At 51.3% G+C, this 17,315-nt stretch overlaps 2 protein-coding genes across 2 annotated transcripts in view; both read right to left on the reverse strand.

Annotated features, from left to right (window-relative positions):
- Nlrx1 (NLR family member X1) overlaps positions 1 to 1,782 on the reverse strand; it is a 14,871-nt gene extending 13,089 nt beyond the window's left edge. Inside the window, exon 1 of the mRNA XM_005347170.3 lies at positions 1,531 to 1,782. The gene's annotated coding sequence lies outside the window, so the exon portion shown is untranslated. The remainder of the gene's footprint in view (positions 1 to 1,530) is intronic.
- Positions 1,783 to 6,872: 5,090 nt separating this feature from the next.
- On the reverse strand, positions 6,873 to 16,518 carry Abcg4 (ATP binding cassette subfamily G member 4). Its single transcript, XM_013346287.2, has 13 exons — positions 16,381 to 16,518; positions 16,134 to 16,266; positions 15,975 to 16,025; positions 15,663 to 15,808; positions 14,138 to 14,261; positions 13,906 to 14,020; positions 13,582 to 13,724; positions 12,685 to 12,783; positions 12,309 to 12,477; positions 12,109 to 12,209; positions 8,984 to 9,142; positions 8,769 to 8,887; positions 6,873 to 8,585 (listed from the first exon to the last, which is right to left on the reverse strand). The coding sequence occupies exons 1-13, from the start codon at positions 16,434 to 16,436 to the stop codon at positions 8,360 to 8,362; spliced, it is 1,641 nt and encodes a 546-aa protein (XP_013201741.1). The 5' UTR covers positions 16,437 to 16,518; the 3' UTR covers positions 6,873 to 8,359.
- Positions 16,519 to 17,315: the final 797 nt, after the last annotated feature.

A 17,315-nucleotide genomic window follows, 5' to 3' on the forward strand; every position in this document is an offset into this window, starting at 1 on the left:
CAGGTCTAGTAAGTTGAGCATCCAAACTGCCTAGGCTCTTACACAGCCAGTGCGTGCAGTAGGATCAGAAACCCATTGCCATTGTTCTTGAGTTCTCATTAGTTCTCATTGCATGTTTGAAAGGCTGGCCTGACTTCTAGCTCTCCTCAGCAAGGATAATCCCAGCCTGAAAGATTCCATTTCGTCTCCTACCACCTCCTGCCTCCCCGCTGAGGTTTCGCAGCTGCCTTTGTCCAGACTTCCAGTCCTATCAGCTGCTGGTAGGCTTGGCTGCAGGTAAGCTCAGACAGGGGTATTGTGCTCAAGTCCAGCTCCTCTTCTGAGCCCAGGTTCCCCCCAGTCATCACTATTCACTTCCTTCTGCCTTTGTGCCCCAGCCATCAGGTCATTTGAGCTGAGTTTTAATGGTTTTATCACTATCTTCTGACTTTTATGTAAGTCTCCTTTAAGGCTGGCATAAATAATGAATGAATGTGTGAATGAACTTCCTGCTTAAGGACGTGCGCTCACACTTCACCCAGGCCAACCTGGCCTCATCAGCCCCCTTGTCGATTACTTACTGCAAGAGCTCCTCCAAACCCTGGACTCATACTGTATTTCCTGGCTTTCCCTTCAGGAGTGGAGACAGTCTGTCAGATGCTCCCTGCCTACTGCTGTGTGTCAGCCCATCATCATCCTAGAACTTATTCGGATCCTTCCAAGTCTTACAGGACCCCACTTTCTCAAGGTCTCTGGGCCTTCACACTCTTGGCCTGTTCCGACCCCTCATTCCCTGCAGAAACCAACACCCTACATTTATGCTATTTTACAGCTACAAATCCCAGGCCCACACAAGCTATTTTCCTATGTTTGCCGCCAGCCCACTCCTCATCCTCCATGACTACCGGATTCTTGCTCTCACCTCCCTAACTCAGTTCATACACTCTGCTTTAGCAGAATCCCAGACACTTCGAAGATTCTGCTGAAGGTACTCTTTCCCAGGTATCTTCTGGCCCCCTTGACATTTGGTATGCCTGTGATCCTATCCCGTTGTGACCTTCCTCACTGACACTGGGGCTGAAAGCGGGGGCAAACTTGGGAAGTGCTTAATTGAGTAACCTGCTTTAGTAAGGCTAGTCAGAGCAGGAGCTGGCTAGGCTGTTAATTAGGCTGGGGGCAGGAGTCACGGGGCCTAGAGAAAGGACCTGAAAACCTGGCATATCTCAAGATCGGCATCAGCTCCAGAGTCAAGATAAGACACGCAGGGTTTAGGATAACTATCTAACCAAACAGTTGTCATGACACTCATCAAAAGTAGGGGTGCAACAAGAAGTTGCAGAGCTCCCCCATCAGCAGCTCTCCCACTTCTACTTGGCTTCAGGGAGTAAAGTGAAGCTGCCAGCAGGCCCACAGTCAGCGCCCAAGCTCCGGCGGAACTCCCAATGCCACTTGCCCGCTCCCGCGACCCAGCAGCCCAACTCTTGCTTCCCCGGCCCATCGCAGCCACCCAAGCGGGGACCGGAGGAGCGATCGTGCCAGCTAGGCCTTTACCCAGGCTGCCCAGGCCCTGGTGCCCGTCGCCGCGGCCCGGAGGGGTGGAAGCCGGCGTCTCCCGCTGGCTCCCAGCGTCCCCGGCTCGCTCTGCACGGCGCGTCTAGCCCGCCTCCTCGAGTCAGCCAGCGCGCAGCCCGGCCCACTCTGGCATCCCGCCCGGCCTGGGCACCGAAACGCGCACAGAGCGGAGACCAGCCGAAGGGGGCCCAAGGAACCGGCACCAGGGGAGGACTCCGGCACCACCCTGCCCTCCTAGGACCCGGGTTCCCGTACTGCCCCCTGCAGGTTCCCAAGCGTCAGGCCCAACCGATGATCTCATCTCCACCTCCCAGTTTGAATTTGTTGCTAACGCCCATTTTACAGATGAAAGCTCGGAAGCGCAGAAGGGTGAAATGACTAGCGCAGGTTGTCCCATTTGGAAGTAGATGAGCCAGAACAAGAGCTCCGGGTCTAAGCCTTCCTCACTCTGAGATATTCATCCCCAGGGCCTCCTGACCTCTCTTCCTGGTCACAATCGTAGCTTACCTCCACGCACAAGAGGACCCTTCTTGGGTCCTCCTTTCTGTGTCATTCAGCCCCAAGACCTCTGGGGGGACCTCTGGTAACTTTGGCCAGGAAGGAAGACTGGGGACTGATAAACAGTTCCTACTCCAACCTGCTCTTCCTGTCTGACATCCAGTCATGGTTTAGCCCTGGGACTTCCGGGCCCTAAAAACCCCCACCCTCATCCCTTCCATTCAAGGAACACCCAAGGCTCGCGTAACTAGAATGTCAGAGCCACCCATCCCCTTCGGCCAAGGAACGCCTCCACATGCAAACATGGGTGTGCAATGTGCAGGGAACAGACATGAAATAGAGAACTCTGGAGAAAGCTTCCTCGGGGCAGGGCTGGGAAGAGGCTTTTGTGGTCTGCCCTCCATTGAAACAGAAGGCAATGGTGATTCTTTCAGCTGGGCGATTGTCCATTCATCCATGTGTGGTGCTGGGCCAGCACTGAACCCTGGGTTACCAACCAGAACAAGTCGTGCAGGAACCAACCATGTTAACAAAGAATGCTCTTCCAAGGCAGAGGCAAACCATTAGGAAAGCCTAGAAGCGGAAGTTACTAAAGTTACTACCTGCTTCTAGCAGAGACTGTGACTGAGCTGGATGTTAAAAAGTATGTCAGAAGCCGGGCGGTGGTGGCAGCACACGCCTTTAATTCCAGCACTCGGGAGGCAGAGGCAGGCGGATCCCTGTGAGTTCGAGGCCAGCCTGGTCTACAAGAGCTAGTTCCAGGACAGGAACCAAAAACTATGGAGAAACCCTGTCTCGAAAAAAAAAAAAAGTATGTCAGAAAGGCATAATGGGCAGCGTGAAAAATGGCATATTTGCATTTGAAAAGAAGTCTTTCCAAGATTGGAGAGACTGCTCAGCAGTTACAAGCACTGGCTGCTCTTCCAGGGGACCTGAGTTCAATTCCAGTCACCTACGTGGCAGCTCACAACCATCTCTAACTCAGTGGATCTGACACCTTCTTTGGCTTCTTTGGACACTGCATGTATGTAGTGCACAGTTATACACACAAACAAAACACACCCCACATACTTTTTAATATTAAAAAAATAATAAAAAGTTCTTCCAGAGGGGTTGAATGAGGATGAACATCTCCATGGATATAGGTCTTGGGGGTGACATTTAATAAGGGCCTGGGGCCTCCTCTAGTTTTACTCTACTTAACCTAGCCATGGAAAGCCAACTGTCACCTGGCCACAATTAATGGACATTGCTCAGAGCAAGCCATTCCTCCCTTCCCCCGTGGATATTACAGCTGTGTGGCTTTTATTAATAACATATAATTCGACTGGCCTCTGCAGACAGAAGGCCTGTGAGTCATGCTGTGGGCATGTCCTCTGTTGTCAGGCCTTAGTATGGGGCACCAAGTGCTCCAAGAGCCGTGCATGGCACAGAAAACCATCTGATCAACTCTGCCCTCTAGCCCTTCACACAGAGAAGCCGCATGGTGAGAACACGGTCTCTGAGTCCTGCCAGGTGGGCACGGAAGAGAGACCCATTACCAGACGGACCTGGAACCAGGGGGAAGCAGAGCAGGTGGGTGACAGTGTCTGGAGAGCTTGTGGGTCACTTCTAACTGCTTCAGGTCCAGACATCTGTCTGTGTCTGCCTCCTGAGTGTTGGTATTAAAAGTATACACCACCACCACTGTTGTGGAATATCTGTACATGGTGTAAAGATGTATTTGCTGTGACTGGTGTAATAAAAAGCTGAATTATCAATAACTAGGCAGGAAGTTTAGGCCGAATTTCTGGCGAGAGAAAGGAAGAGGCGAAGGAATGGAGGTGCACAGGAGACACCGGGTGACACAGAGAGGAAACAGGAGGTACAAGGTGGAAGAGCGGTAACGGCATATGACAGAACGCAGATTAGCATAAATGGGTTAATTTATGTGATAAGAGCTAGAGGCTGAGCTTTCATAATCCATAAGAAGTCTCTGTGTCATTATTCAGGAGTTGTCTGGCGGGACAGCACCTGGGGAAGACTATATTTTAAAAAAGAACCTGCAGAAGGCTTGGAGGCCACAGCCTGCAATCCCAGCTATTTAGGAGGCTGAGGAAGAAGAGTTACAAATCCAAGCTGCCTAGGCTACAGAGTGGGTTTCAAGCCAACCTAGGAAATGGGAGACCTTGTCAAAAAGTTTAAAACAATTTTAAAAGGCCCGGGAAAGTACAGGATCTTAGATTCAACCTGCAGCCAAATAAATAAACAAATACAAAGTGAAACAGTAAAGGAAGAATCTGAAGAAAAGCTGGTGGCAGCTCCTTCCTGTAATTCCAGCACTTAGGAGACTGAGGACAACAGGGCTGCTTTGATTTCAAGGGAAACCTGGGCTACAGGGTCTGGCAGGAGCCTGGCAGTGTACAATCGGGTACAATGCTTGTCTAGTATACATGAAGCCCTGGCTTTGATTTGCAACGCCTGAACGAGATGTACATGCCTGTAAGTGTAGCATCTGGCAGGTAGATACAAGAGGATCAGAAAGTCTAGGCCAGCTCTGCAGGGACATGATGAGTTCAAGGCCAGCCTGGCTACAAGAGATCCTGTATACGAATCAATAAATAAACAATAAAAGTTAATATTAGACAGAAATAAAAGCAGCTGGGTATAGTGGCACACACCTCTAACCCTAGTACTCAGGAGGCCAAATTAGGCAAATCCCTGAATTTGAGGCTAACCTGGTCTATGTAACAAGCTTCAGGCCAGCCAGGATTATATAGTGAGACTCTGTCTCAAAGAAATAAGCAAATAATAATAATAAAGAGAGAGAGGGAGGGAGGGAAGGAAGGAGGGAGAGAGGCAGGAAAACTGCCTGGAGGCTCTTCATGCCTTTAACTTGTAAGGAACCAGTGATCAGCATCACCTCAGGAAGAAGAAGGTTCGTAAACACCCCCTTAAACAACCCAGAAGTCTGATTGTCACCTCTCCTTCTCCCTCCGAGTCTTCATCAGAAACAAAGTTAATCTGTCTACAGTGAGTACCCAACCAGTCATAGACCAGTCCAGACCAGGACACTTCCTCTACCTGTGGCACAAATGTGTTGTCCCAGACAGCTGACAAGGCTGGCCTCAGTCCCTTCCTTCAACCCTCAAGCCTCAGGCCCAAGAGAGAAGAGGAGACAACACACGGCTTCTTGGCCCATCGGCCGCCAGCCCTCAAGACCTCAGAACAAATGCCCACTCCAAACCTCTAGCGTTGGCTACTGATGGCTCAGCTCCAGAATATGTGACCCAGTAGGAAAGAAGAGGGAAAGGAAAAGAGAAAATCGGAGTAAGCCCAATGGAGTCCCTGTCACTCCCGTCTTGGAGGCAGGTGGGGCTCTTGGGCAGTAGTTCTCAACCTGTGGGTCGTGACCCCTTTGGGGTTACATATCAGATGTATAGGCTGGGTGATGGTGGCACACGCCTTTAATCCCAGCACTCAGGAGGCAGAGGCAGGCGGAACTCTATGAGTTCGAGGCCAGCCTGGTCTACAAGAGTTCCAGGACAGGCTCCAAAGCTACAGAGAAACCCTGTTTCAAAAAAAAAAAAAAAGATTTTAACCCACAGATGTATAATATTATGATTCATAACAGTGTCAAAATAACAGTAATGAAGTATGGTTGGGGGGGGTCACTACATCATGAGGAACTGTATTAAAGAGGTCACAGCATTAGGAAGGTTGAGAGCCACTGGGATAGGGCCTTTGCTGCTTTCCAGTGCCTTTTTTAAAAAAATATGTATCTATTTATTTATTATGTATACAGCTAGCCAGAAGAGGGCACCAGACCTCATTACAGATAGTTGTGAGCCACCATGTGGTTGCTGGGAATTGAACTCAGGACCTTTGGAAGAGCAAGCAATGCTCTTAACCACCGAGCCATCTCTCCAGCTCTTTCTAGAGCCCTTCATAAAAGCCACTGACAAGCACTCTCCCTCGCTTCCATGCACTGTCTGGGCTCCCCGAGCCCTGGAGAGAGTCAAGGGTCACTTTGGCAATAGACCTATACAACAGGCATAAGTTCCCACACGCAGCTTGGGGACCCAAGAGCGACCAAGAGCCCTGACTAAAGCTGAGAAGGAAACTGGTAGCAGATTTGGTCCCAGGTGCCACTCCTCGCCCCACCTCCCTTTAGGAAGGGTCTCCTGCTGCCCAGACTGGCCTGGAACTTCCCAGGTAACTGAGGAGGACTTTGCACTGCAATCCTCCTGTGTCCATCTCCCGGGTGCTGGGATGACAGGTGGGCCGCTACATCTGGACGATGCAGCACTGGGGACTGGATTAGTCTTCAAGCATGCTGGGTAAGCACTCTATCAACTGAACTGCGTCCCCATCCCTCAAGGTTCCATTTCTACTATTTAAGGGTCCAGGTCACCTTTTACTCAACTGAAAAAAAAAAAGGGAAATGATGACAAGGGTCAGTGTGGGGTTGGCACTGAAGTTTTGGTCAGGTAGGAAGCATGACACAAATATTTCCGTAAGATATGCATTAATGAGGCCTGGCGGTGGTGGTGCACACCTTTAATCCCAGCACTCGGGAGGCAGAGGCAGGCGGATCTCTGTGAGTTCGAGGCCAGCCTGGTCTACAAGAGCTAGTTCCAGGACAGGAACCAAAAGCTACAGAGAAACCCTGTCTCGAAAAATCCAGAAAAAAAAAAGATATACATTAATGAGTATACACCAATGCCCGAGACTTAACACCCCTGCCACAGGATCCCCAAAGCTGGCAGACGTCTTGCCAAGAGCTTCGAATCCCCTCGCATATCCTACAGTAGCAGGTAGCAGATCCAAATTAACATACCGCATCCTGTATAAATATAGGTTTTATTAATAATGAGTGAAATCCCACAAATACAACTGGCATCTGTGTAATGAGAAGAACCTGGGGCGAGTACAGAGGCGTGAGCGTAGGGACTAGGGAAAGAGTCCTGGGGGAGGCGAAATCAGATGTAGGATGAGCCTAGACCCGCCAAGGAAACAGACAAGCTCCAGATGTATCTGCCTCCTCGGCGTCCAGGCCCCGCTGCTCTGATGTCCAGGAACCAGCTGCTGACTGGAAGATGAAGATCAGTGAACAGAAGTTTGAGTGAGCAGCAGGCAGCTGGCGAAGGGGCAGAAGAGCAAGTGTCAGCTTGGAGCACAGAAGGATGGCCGTGGGGGAGCCATGGCTGGAGCCAGCTATGCCCATTCTTGTGCTTGTCGAGTCCTGACCTCCAGGGGGCAAGCACCCAGTGCCACCCCTGGCTCAAGACGGAGGGAAGACGGGGAGATAGACACTGGCAGAGCCCAGAGCCACACCGGATCACACCAGCCTCATTCTTAGCCTCCAAAGTGGGGTTCTCAGGAAGAGGTTGCCACCATCCCCCTGCTGACACCATTGGCTCCCTGCCACCATCGCTCTTCCTCCGCGCCCTAAGGGATGGTGTAGGGCTGAGATTGCCTGATTGCATTTGCATGCCTGTGACTCCGGAGAGGAAAGGACCTGTGGAACCAAGCCTCAGGAGCAGCAAGAAAGGACAATCGAGGCTTCCCTGGCTCACCCCCCAGAATAAAGTGCATTCTCCAGTTCCAGTGGTAGGTGGGCAAGTGGCACAGACATTATTGCAGAGGTGCCACTGAGACCTACCCTGACTGAAGGGTTAGAGAAGGGAGTGGGACATCCCGTGGTCTCTCCAATCTCCAGGATTGGGAGTGGTGACCCAGACAGAAAACCCGGCTTCTGTCCCAACAGATTGTCCAAATTAGCCAAAGTAGGTGTGGGGAGGAAGGGGGAGGAGGAGGAGAGACTTCCAGAGTCCCTCCTTGCTCCATCCAATGTCCAGGCTGGGACTCCCTGGGTACCCACCAGGGCCCAGCCCTGGAACTCCAACCTTACAGCAGCCCAGTTTACAAACACTAGTGTGGTGGGGACCCCCAGAAGGGGTCACTTTGATCATTTGTAAGTCAAGGCCTAGAGAACATGGGGCTCCCAGGCAAACAGCAGAGAAGGGTGCTTTGGGCAGAGGGGAGGGTGGCAACCTCCCAGTGGTCTTTGCATGCAGGTGTTGGAGAGAGGAGAGAGGAAGCTACAAACTGCATCAACTTGGGAAGACTCCTGGGCTTAATGGGGAGGGCTGGAGCCCTACTTCCAGGGCTGAGGCTGGGAGCCTGGGGACCCACAGCCAGACTGTGGAGCAGCTGAGGGAGAGGAGGGCGGTTGCACCAGCAACCAATGCCCAAGTCTACAAGTTTAAAACAGTCCCAAGGGGCTGGAGCTGGTGGCTTCCTGCCCAGAAGAGGTGGGAGCGAGATTCTATCTCTCAGACTTGACCCGGTACCGGAGCACAAGGTACGCCAGCAGTCGCAGGGCAAGGAAGAAGACGCCCAAAACCAGGAAGTCCATGTAGAGTTTAGCCTCCTCCACATCCAGCTCTCGCAAGATGATCTGTGGATCCCGGAATGGGCACTGTTCATCTAAGCAGGTCAGATGTCCTCGCTCCATGCCATAGATGGTCAGGATCAGACCCTCAAAGCCATACCTAGGCGAACAGTGGCATCAGAGCAAGACACAGAGCACAGGTCCCCGGCCCTCAGCAAACCACCAGAGCCCAGCCACAGCGATCTCATACTCAGGTGCCAGCAAGGGTACAGGGGTGGAATCAGACAGGGTACCTCCCCTTAAGAGCTGGCAGGACCCCCTGAGGGGCAGGAGACTGACCGACCTGACGTAGGAGAGGTAGGAACTCCACTGCAGGTAAGTGGGGATGGTCTTGAAGCTGACGAAGAAGCCGGAGAACAGGAGGACGGGGATGGCAGTGACCGGGCCTACAAAGGTGGCCACCTGGGGGAGAGGGGCCCAGCTGTTACAGGGTGACCACAGTTTCATCCACCCCTTGATGTCTCCCAGGAGACACCACCTGTGTGACGGCTTTCCCACCTGGAGGGAGTTGGAGGCGGCGCCAATCAGCAGTCCCAAGGACTGGGCTACTAAGGCAGTGGCTATGGCCAAGGCAGAGAAGAGCAGAAAGCGGCTGGTCTCAGCTGGCTGGCCTGTCATCCAGTACACGATGCTGCAGTACACCACGGGGCACACCACCTGGGAGCAGCCACAGAGGAGGTTAGGGACCTTCAAGTCAAGCGCTGGGGACCTAAATCCACTGCCCACTTCACTGGGGAATGAGTGTCCCAAGGGCTCCTCAGCCGTATCTTGCCTCTACTCTTGTTCATGCACATACTGCTTTTTAGATCCATTCATGCCCCCTTTCTCCCTGACCACATCTTCTTGTTTTTGTTTGTTTGAGACAGGGTTTCTCTGTGTAGCTCTGGCTATCCTAGAACTCGCTCTGTAGACCAGGATGCCCTCAAAACCATTGAGATCCACCTGCTTCTGCCTTCCTGAGTGCCTGGATCAAAGGCGTGTGCCACTGCCGGGAGACTACATCTTATATAACCTTGTTTTTTTTAATATTTATTTATTTATTATGTATACAATATTCTGTCTGTGTGTATGTCTGCAGGCCAGAAGAGGACACCAGACCTCATTACAGATGGTTGTGAGCCACCATGTGGTTGTTGGGAATTGAACTCAGGATCTTTGGAAGAGCAAGCAGTGCTCTTAACCGCTGAGCCATCTCTCCAGCCCTATAACCTTGTTTTTTTTTAATTAATTAATTTATTATATATACACAGGCCAGAAAAGGACACCATATCTTATTATTGTTGGTTGTGAGCCACCATGTGGTTGCTGGGAATTGAACTCAGGACTTCTGAAAGAACAACCAGTGCTCTTAACCACTGAGCCATCTCTCCAGCCCTATAACCTTGTTTTGATGCTCTGACAGGTTCAGGCAAGATGACTGAATACCTGCAAGACCAGGGAAGTGTGTGTGTGTGTGTGTGTGTGTGTGTGTGTGTGTGTGTGGTAAGCTGTCTAACATAGGTACTGGTAACTAAACTCAAGTCTTCTGCAAAAGCAACGAACACTCCTGACCACTGAGCCATCTCTCCAGACATATACATACATATATATGTGTATGTATGTATATATATATAATAAATATTTAAGACTTATTTTTATTTATGTGTATGTCTCTGCACATGTATGCCACCTATGTACAAGAATCATGGATGTCAGAAGAGGGTGCTGTATCCCCTGCAGCTGGAGTTACATGCAGCAGTGAGCCACCTGATGTGGGTGTGAGGACCTGAACTCTAGTCCTCTGGAAGAGCAGCAAGCACGATTAACCTTTAATCGCTGAACCATTTCTCTAGTCTCCTTATATTATTAAAGAATTAACTGTCTGTAGAAGAGCTCTGTCTCCCCTTGAGGCTGCCATCTTTTGGGTACAAAGAAGCAGACACTGGACACATCTGGAGATCTAAAGTAAACCCAGAGATTCCAGATACTAAGGTTACAGTATATCTGTATTTTTTGTTAAATAAGCATATCTTAGATACTCTTATCATAAAAAATAAGGTGATGGGTTTATTAATTTGCTTCATTTTGCTTACTGTACCTAACCCTTAACATCAGTTGTAAACCTCAAGTTTGAGTTTGTGATAACTTCTTAGCATGTGGGAGGCTGAGACAGGGGATTGCCATAAGTTCAAGGTCAACCTGGTTTAGATAGTCAGTCGCAGCATAGCCTGCTTTTACAGACTGAGGCCCCATTTCAGAAACCCCAAATAATAAAATAAATAAAATAAAATAAATGATTTTTTCCTTGGCAGTGCTGGGAATGGAGCCCCCGATATCATACATGAATGGCAAGTGTTTGAGTCCCACCCTTCCATCCCCTGTGGTACCGAGTGAGTCCTTGTCTCAAAACAAAACACACACACACACACATACACTTCCCAAACAAGCTCACGGGAAATAGGAAGTCAGCTTACTAGCTACAGCTGTACAGGTTGTTTCCTGTACAAAGGTTCCCTGCTCCCAGAGACAGCCAGAGGTCAAGATCTAGCTTGTGTTTCTCACATAAGCTCCGCACGTGGCAGAGGACAGACCTGTACCTCCCCTTTCGCTGTTTGTGACAGATCTCAAGCTATGGATGACCTTGACTTCCTAATCACCCCACTTCACCTCCCAAGTGCTAGGTCACAGCCCTGCGGGGCTACACTTAGCTAAGGGATACTTCTCTGTGATTTGCTGAAAGGATTATTGGCGGCCCTGAAGCCTTGAACGAGAGGAGGTGGTAATATGATTAACAAATGTCATCTGATATTTTTGGGGCATTTAGAATGCGATGAGCTCTCTTCTAAAAACTTTATAGAGAGTCAGTAAAATGGCTCAGCAGGTAACAGTACCGGCTGGCCAAGTATGACAGAGTTCAATCCTAGAATCCATGTATTGGAGGGAGAGAACCAAATTCTGTAAACTGTCCTCTGTCCTCACCACATACACGGTGGCAAGAATGTTTATGCACATATAAGATAAATAAATGAATGCAAAAAAAAACAATTGTTGGGCATAGTGATGAATGCCTTTAATACCAGCACTCAGGAGGCAGGGGCAGGTAGACTTGTGGCTCTGTGAGTTCAAGGCCAGCCTGGTCTACATAGTGAGTTCCGGGACAGCCAGAACTATATAGAGAGACCCTGTCTCAAAATATAAAAATTAAACTTTGTATGCCTTTAGTCGTTTAATTCTAAAGCACAGCTCTGAGGAAGACACTGATGGAATTCTGTCTTACAGGCGGGAACACTGCTAAAGCAAAGAGGAACGGGGTGACATGCACAATGTCTTATAGCTGGAAAGTGAGCAAGGCTCTAGAGCCTATGCGCTCTCTGCTGCCCATAACAGATAGAGACATTTGTTATTCTGCTATTAAGGCCACCTTTTTATTTATTTATTTTGGGATATGGCTGGACTTGAATTCATGGCAATCCTCCTGTCTCAGCTCTTCCCCACTGCCAAGGGTTGGAATGAGGTGAGCCACCACACCTAGCTATGGTTACTATGGTTACTATTCCTAGTTTGCTGTCCATTTTCCCATTAGACCCCACATTCCATGGGATCCCCTATGAATGCGCTGGGGCAGTGCTCAGGAAGAGACTCACCTGAAAGGGCACATCAGCCATTGTCTTGGCCAGGTAATACGCTTTGAGACTGTACCAGTAGTTCAAGTGCTCCCTCATGAAGACTGCCATCTCTAAGGGAACTGAGGGTAGCATGGGTAGGTCAGGCTTCACAGGCTAAGCTTTAGCCCCTGCCTCGTGCCTGGCACCCCCCGCCCTCCCCGCCAGGCAGATTAGCTCACAGGTGAGCACCGTCGGCATGAGGGCTGCGAACATGAGGAAGAGCATGGAGAAGAAGAGGAAGCCGGTGTTGTTGAAAACCTTGCTGGCGTCATCGCCGATGTGCAGGTAGAGGAGGCCAATGAGCACGCCAATCAACACGTGTGACATAAACCGCAAGTGGGTCAGGACCTAGGGCACAGGTCGTCAAGAGAAGAGGTATGTGTCCCAGGACAAGGGAGTAGGAGTGGGGGATGCTAGAATAGGAACTTCGGGGTGCCCTGCAGGTACACAGAGCCAAGAAACATGGCATGGGAGGGCAGTTTCCATCCCAGATGCTGAGAGTCTGTAGCCCAAGAGGTCGAGCCTACACCTCCTGCCCTCAGCTTGACATCTCACCGTGTCCCTGAGAATGGATAAGAAAGTCCTCCTGAAGAGGATGCAGAACTGGGTGAGGGTGCTGGTGGCAAAAGTGTGGCTTTCGATAGTCTCCACTTCCTAGAGGGAAGAAACAGGACTGGGTGAGTGTACCCTACCCACACACTGCCCGTCTAGCTCAGTAGGTGGGGGAGTCCCAAGCTCTTCCTAAGACAAAACCCAGGTCTACAGGAGGAGCCTTTGAGCTGCTCATCTTGACGCTGCTTTCGGGGTAAAAGCCTCAGGGAGATTGAGGGTGGAAGAGAGAGAAAGCAGATAAAGATACTTGGGTAGCAGGAGACAGGAAGGAGTCAAAGACCCTCTCTTGGTCATCTGCCTGGCTCCTTCTTCACTTCATGACAGCTAACTCTAAGGCCATAACTGTGTGTATAAGCCACTGGGTCTCCCATTGATTCACAATGATGACAATCACTAATAACATTAATAGCCAAGCCTCTGACTTCCAAGAGTGATGGCATCTCACCCAAGGGAGAGATCTGGCACTAGGCGGACCCTGGCTGCCCCAGTGGCCTGCTGAGAGCCTATGTGATTTGCTAGCTAGCCTTCCCACCTGTTCTGGGAAGTTGGGTTAGAGATAACAGCAGACCATCCTGGCCCTGAGGTCAGCAATGGCATTGGCCATGCTTTCCCTAAGCAGGCACCGAGGGCAAAGCACCAATGATGCTCATAGGAGCTCTGGAGGAGCGGGTGGAAGGGAAGCCCAAAGCTCAGGATCTACTGTGAACAGTAGCTCCATTCCAAGCACCTGGCTTCCGGTTACACGGTGGCAGCAATGCCTCTGGGGACAGCTTCCTTGGCAGGGTCATTGTCTATGGTCCCGTCTCCCCTCCCCTATTCTGCCCTCTCTATGCCACTCACCGGAGGACAAGTGGGGCAGTGGGCAGCGACCTCATTCTTCTCGGGGCTGCTCTTCTTCTCGGCCATGGTGCAAAGGCCATTCTGCACAGCCCTGAACAGCATGGGGTTCAGGTCTCCGTACTCGCCAGAGGCCACCTCAATGACTAAGGAGACACAGAGCAGAGTGCTCAGCTAGGCTTCACCCTCAACTCCCAAGGGCAGGTCAGTCCCTCTTTGGTATATGGAGAAGGCAAGAGACAATGAACTCCCTGTCCCCAAGAGGCCTCCATGACCCAAACCCTCTTCTTCACTGTCACCCATTTCTTCACTGGAGCCCCCACTTACTAAAGTCAGCGGGGTTGTGGTAGGTAGGACAGTGCAAGCCAAGCCCCTTCAGATAGGGAATCAGGTTGGTAACCACACCCTTGAAGATGCATTGTCCCTGGCTCAGGATGTAGAGCTGAGGCAGAAAGGAACACACAAGAAAAACATGACCAGCGAATGGGGGGGGGGGCACTGACACTTCTATCCCCCCTCTATCACAGGCCAGTCTTCTCGGGGACTCGGGGATACTGACCTTGTCAAACATTTCAAAGAGCTTGGCACTGGGCTGGTGGATGGTGCAGATGACAGTTCGCCCCCCATGGGCCAGGGACTTCATGAGGGACACCACTTGGAAACAAGAAGCGCTGTCTAGACCGCTGTCCAGAGAAAGGTCACCAGGGACCAGTGAGGTGGGTGTGGCTAGGAGGTGGTGAGTGAGGTGGGGTGGCTTCTGTGGACAGGACGGGTCTAGTGGGAGGGCACCCTCTGGACACCCATGGGCTGATTAGATTTTGTCAACTTGACACAAACTGGAGTCATTTGGGATGAGGGGACAATCACTGAAAAGATGCCTCCACCAGAGCAGCCAGTAGGGGCATTTTTCTGATTATTGATTGATGTGGGAGGGCACAGCTCACTCTGTGTGGTGCCCCCCCCACATCGGGTGGTCCTGAGTTGCATAAAACAAAAACAAAACCAAGCTGAGTGAGCCTCAGAGGACAAGCTAGTAAACAGCGTTCCTCCGCGGTCCCTGCCTCTGGTCCCTGCCTCTGCTCCTGCGTGAGTCTCAGTGACGGACTGTGATCTGAACATGGAGGTCAAATAAACCTTTCCTTCCCCCATTGCTCAGCAACAGAAAGCAAACTAGGGCAGACCCCCAGATCCTGCACACCTTGTGTGGCTCAGGTATTTGCAAGCCCAGAGCACGACTCAGTTAGAAAAACCATATGCCAAGCACCTCTTGCATACCAGGCACTGAAATGGCCAGGGCTCACTGGTCTAGAGAGACACAGAGGAGCTCACGGTTGGCTTCAGAGGATGTGCAAAGTGTAGCAGCGACACAAAGCAAAAGACTGGCAGCGGATCAGCCATGCCGTAAACATAGCATGGGATGGGAGAATGGCTAGGAAAGGTTCCAGAGTCTAGAAAGAGCAAGAGCCTGTGAAGGGACAAGGGAGGAGTCATGATGAAGGGTATTCCACACAGAAGACACAAAGGTCAAGCTGAGGGGCATGGAACACGGGGTTTGATGGGAATTGCAGGCAGCTCGGCGTTATTAGAACATAAAATATGAAAGATGGGAGAAGCAGCTGCCTGACTATTTTGATGGCAAATGGGACTCTGTGTGGTTTGAAGCAGGAGAGTGGAACTTGCTAGATCTGTTGTTTAGAAAGCCCATTCTGGCCGCGGGTTAAAGAAAGGTGCCTGGGAGCCTGAAGGCGGGGAGATGAGCTTGACGATGTCCTGAGCTCAAGCACTAGGAATGGGGCTGGGAAAGTCTGAGAGCTACGCAGGCAGGCACGGAGGATCTGATGACTAATGGCTGTTGAGGGGAGAAGAAGGAGATGTCAATCAAAGAGGGGGGAGGGGGTACATCCAGTTCTCTCTACCTGGATGAAAGACAGGGCAACTTGGCTACAACGGGATTAGCAAGGATGGAGTCCCCAGAACGTTGCCAGCAGGAGATCTGGTCTCCAGCCACGGAGCCATGAACCAGATTCAGCCCTGGCTTAGGGCTGAGAAGAGGAAAACCCAGGTCAGGAGAAGCAGGGAAATACCTGGTAGGCTCATCGAAGAACATGACAGGTGGGTTGTTGACCAGTTCCAGGGCGATGGCCAGGCGCTTCCTCTGCCCTCCAGAGAGCAGGGCTGTCCTCGTGTGAGAGCAGGACATCAGGCCCAGGGCTGTCAGGATCTCTGTCACCTGCGGGCACCCCACGCAGCCCCAGTCAGCCTTAGCATCTCTGTCTCACCTAAGCGGCTCCCCACTTTCATAGAGGTTGACCCTTAAGCCCTTGTTCCCCACCCAGCTTGGGGCCTAGAACTCCTAAGCCTCAGAATGGCTCCCTCCCTCCACCCCATCCACTCACCAGTTCCTTCTTCACTTCTTGCTTCTCACTCAGCTTCAGGTTGGCCGAGACCTAAAAAGCGGTAAGCAAGTGAGGAGGGGCCATGTGTGCAGGCCCTGCCCAGAGCCTTCAGCTGGTGACAGAAGGGGAGCACAGAGGAGAAGGCCACCCTCTCCTCACCATCATGGCCTCCAGCACCGTGAGGTGTGGCAGAAGCATGTCGTCTTGCATGATGTAACAGGACATCTTGCGGAAGGTCCTCAGATCTCGTGGCTTTCCATTAACCAGGATCTGCCCCTTCATCCCTGACTCCCTGCGGGGAGAATGGGTGGTGATCAGCACCGAAACCTACTGGAACACCTTCTACACCCCTCCGTCAAGAGCTTCCCCCTCCTGAGCCTTCTCCACTCCCGTCCCTCATGCTCACCTATACCCTGCCAAGATGTTCATGAGCGTGGACTTGCCAGCCCCGGAGGGGCCCATGATGCCAATCAACTCTCGGCGGCAGAACTTACCAGACAGGCACTTGAGGAGGGTCTTGTAACCTGCAGCAAGAACAGGAAGGGATCACCGGTGAGGGCTAATGATCTCACGCATCCTCAAAACATTTAAAGAGGAGGCCTGGGGAGATAGTCCAGCCAGTAAAAGGCTTGCCACACAAGCACAAGGAAGGACCCTCGTTCCATTCCCAGAACTCTCTTAAGCTGCCTGGCTCAGTCTGTGCATAGTGATCCCTGCATGTCATCCCAGGACTTGGGAAGCTGGGACAAGGAGATTGTTGTGAGTTCAAAGCCAGTCTGGACCAGAATCTGAAACCCTGTCTAAAGCAAAACAAACCAAACAAACAAGCAAAAGTGCAGGAGATATGGCTCAGCAGTGAGAGTGGACATTGCTCATGTAGGGGACCCGAGTTCTGTTCCCAGCACCCACTCTCAGTGGCTCACAACTCCCTGTAACTCGGACTCCAGGGGATATAGTGCCCTCTTCTGGATTCTGCAGGCACCTGCACTCACATATCAGTGCCCCACCACCACCACGCACACGTGTTTTAAAACGAAACTTTATTTTGACAACAGTAAGCAAAAGGTTGGAACTGAGGTTCACACTTGTAATCCCAGTGCCGAGAAGGCTAAACCAGGTAGCTCCCCAGACCTCAGAGTCCAGCCAGAGACCCTGCCTCAGAGAGAAAGGTGGATGGATTTTGGGAAATGACATCTGAGGTTGACCTCTGCCCCCCCCCACACACACACGTGCAAGCACACACACACACATAGAGGTGGAGAGAGAGAGAGAGAGAGAGAGAGAGAGAGAGAGAGAGAGAGAGAGCGCGTAGAGGAGAGTCAGCCATAGATGAGACAGCCA

Source organism: Microtus ochrogaster, chromosome 5 (assembly GCF_000317375.1).
Source record: "Microtus ochrogaster isolate Prairie Vole_2 chromosome 5, MicOch1.0, whole genome shotgun sequence".
NCBI lineage: Eukaryota > Metazoa > Chordata > Mammalia > Rodentia > Cricetidae > Microtus > Microtus ochrogaster.

Coding starts and splice junctions, on each gene's coding strand:
- Abcg4 (XM_013346287.2), bottom strand. CDS start 16,436: ATGGGCCCCTCCGGGGCTGGCAAGTCCACGCTCATGAACATCTTGGCA. Junction 12,478..12,684: donor TATCCATTCTCAGGGACACG/GTGAGATGTCAA, acceptor CCTGTGCCCTAG/GTCCTGACCCACTTGCGGTT. Junction 9,143..12,108: donor TGGCTGATGTGCCCTTTCAG/GTGAGTCTCTTC, acceptor GGCTGCTCCCAG/GTGGTGTGCCCCGTGGTGTA.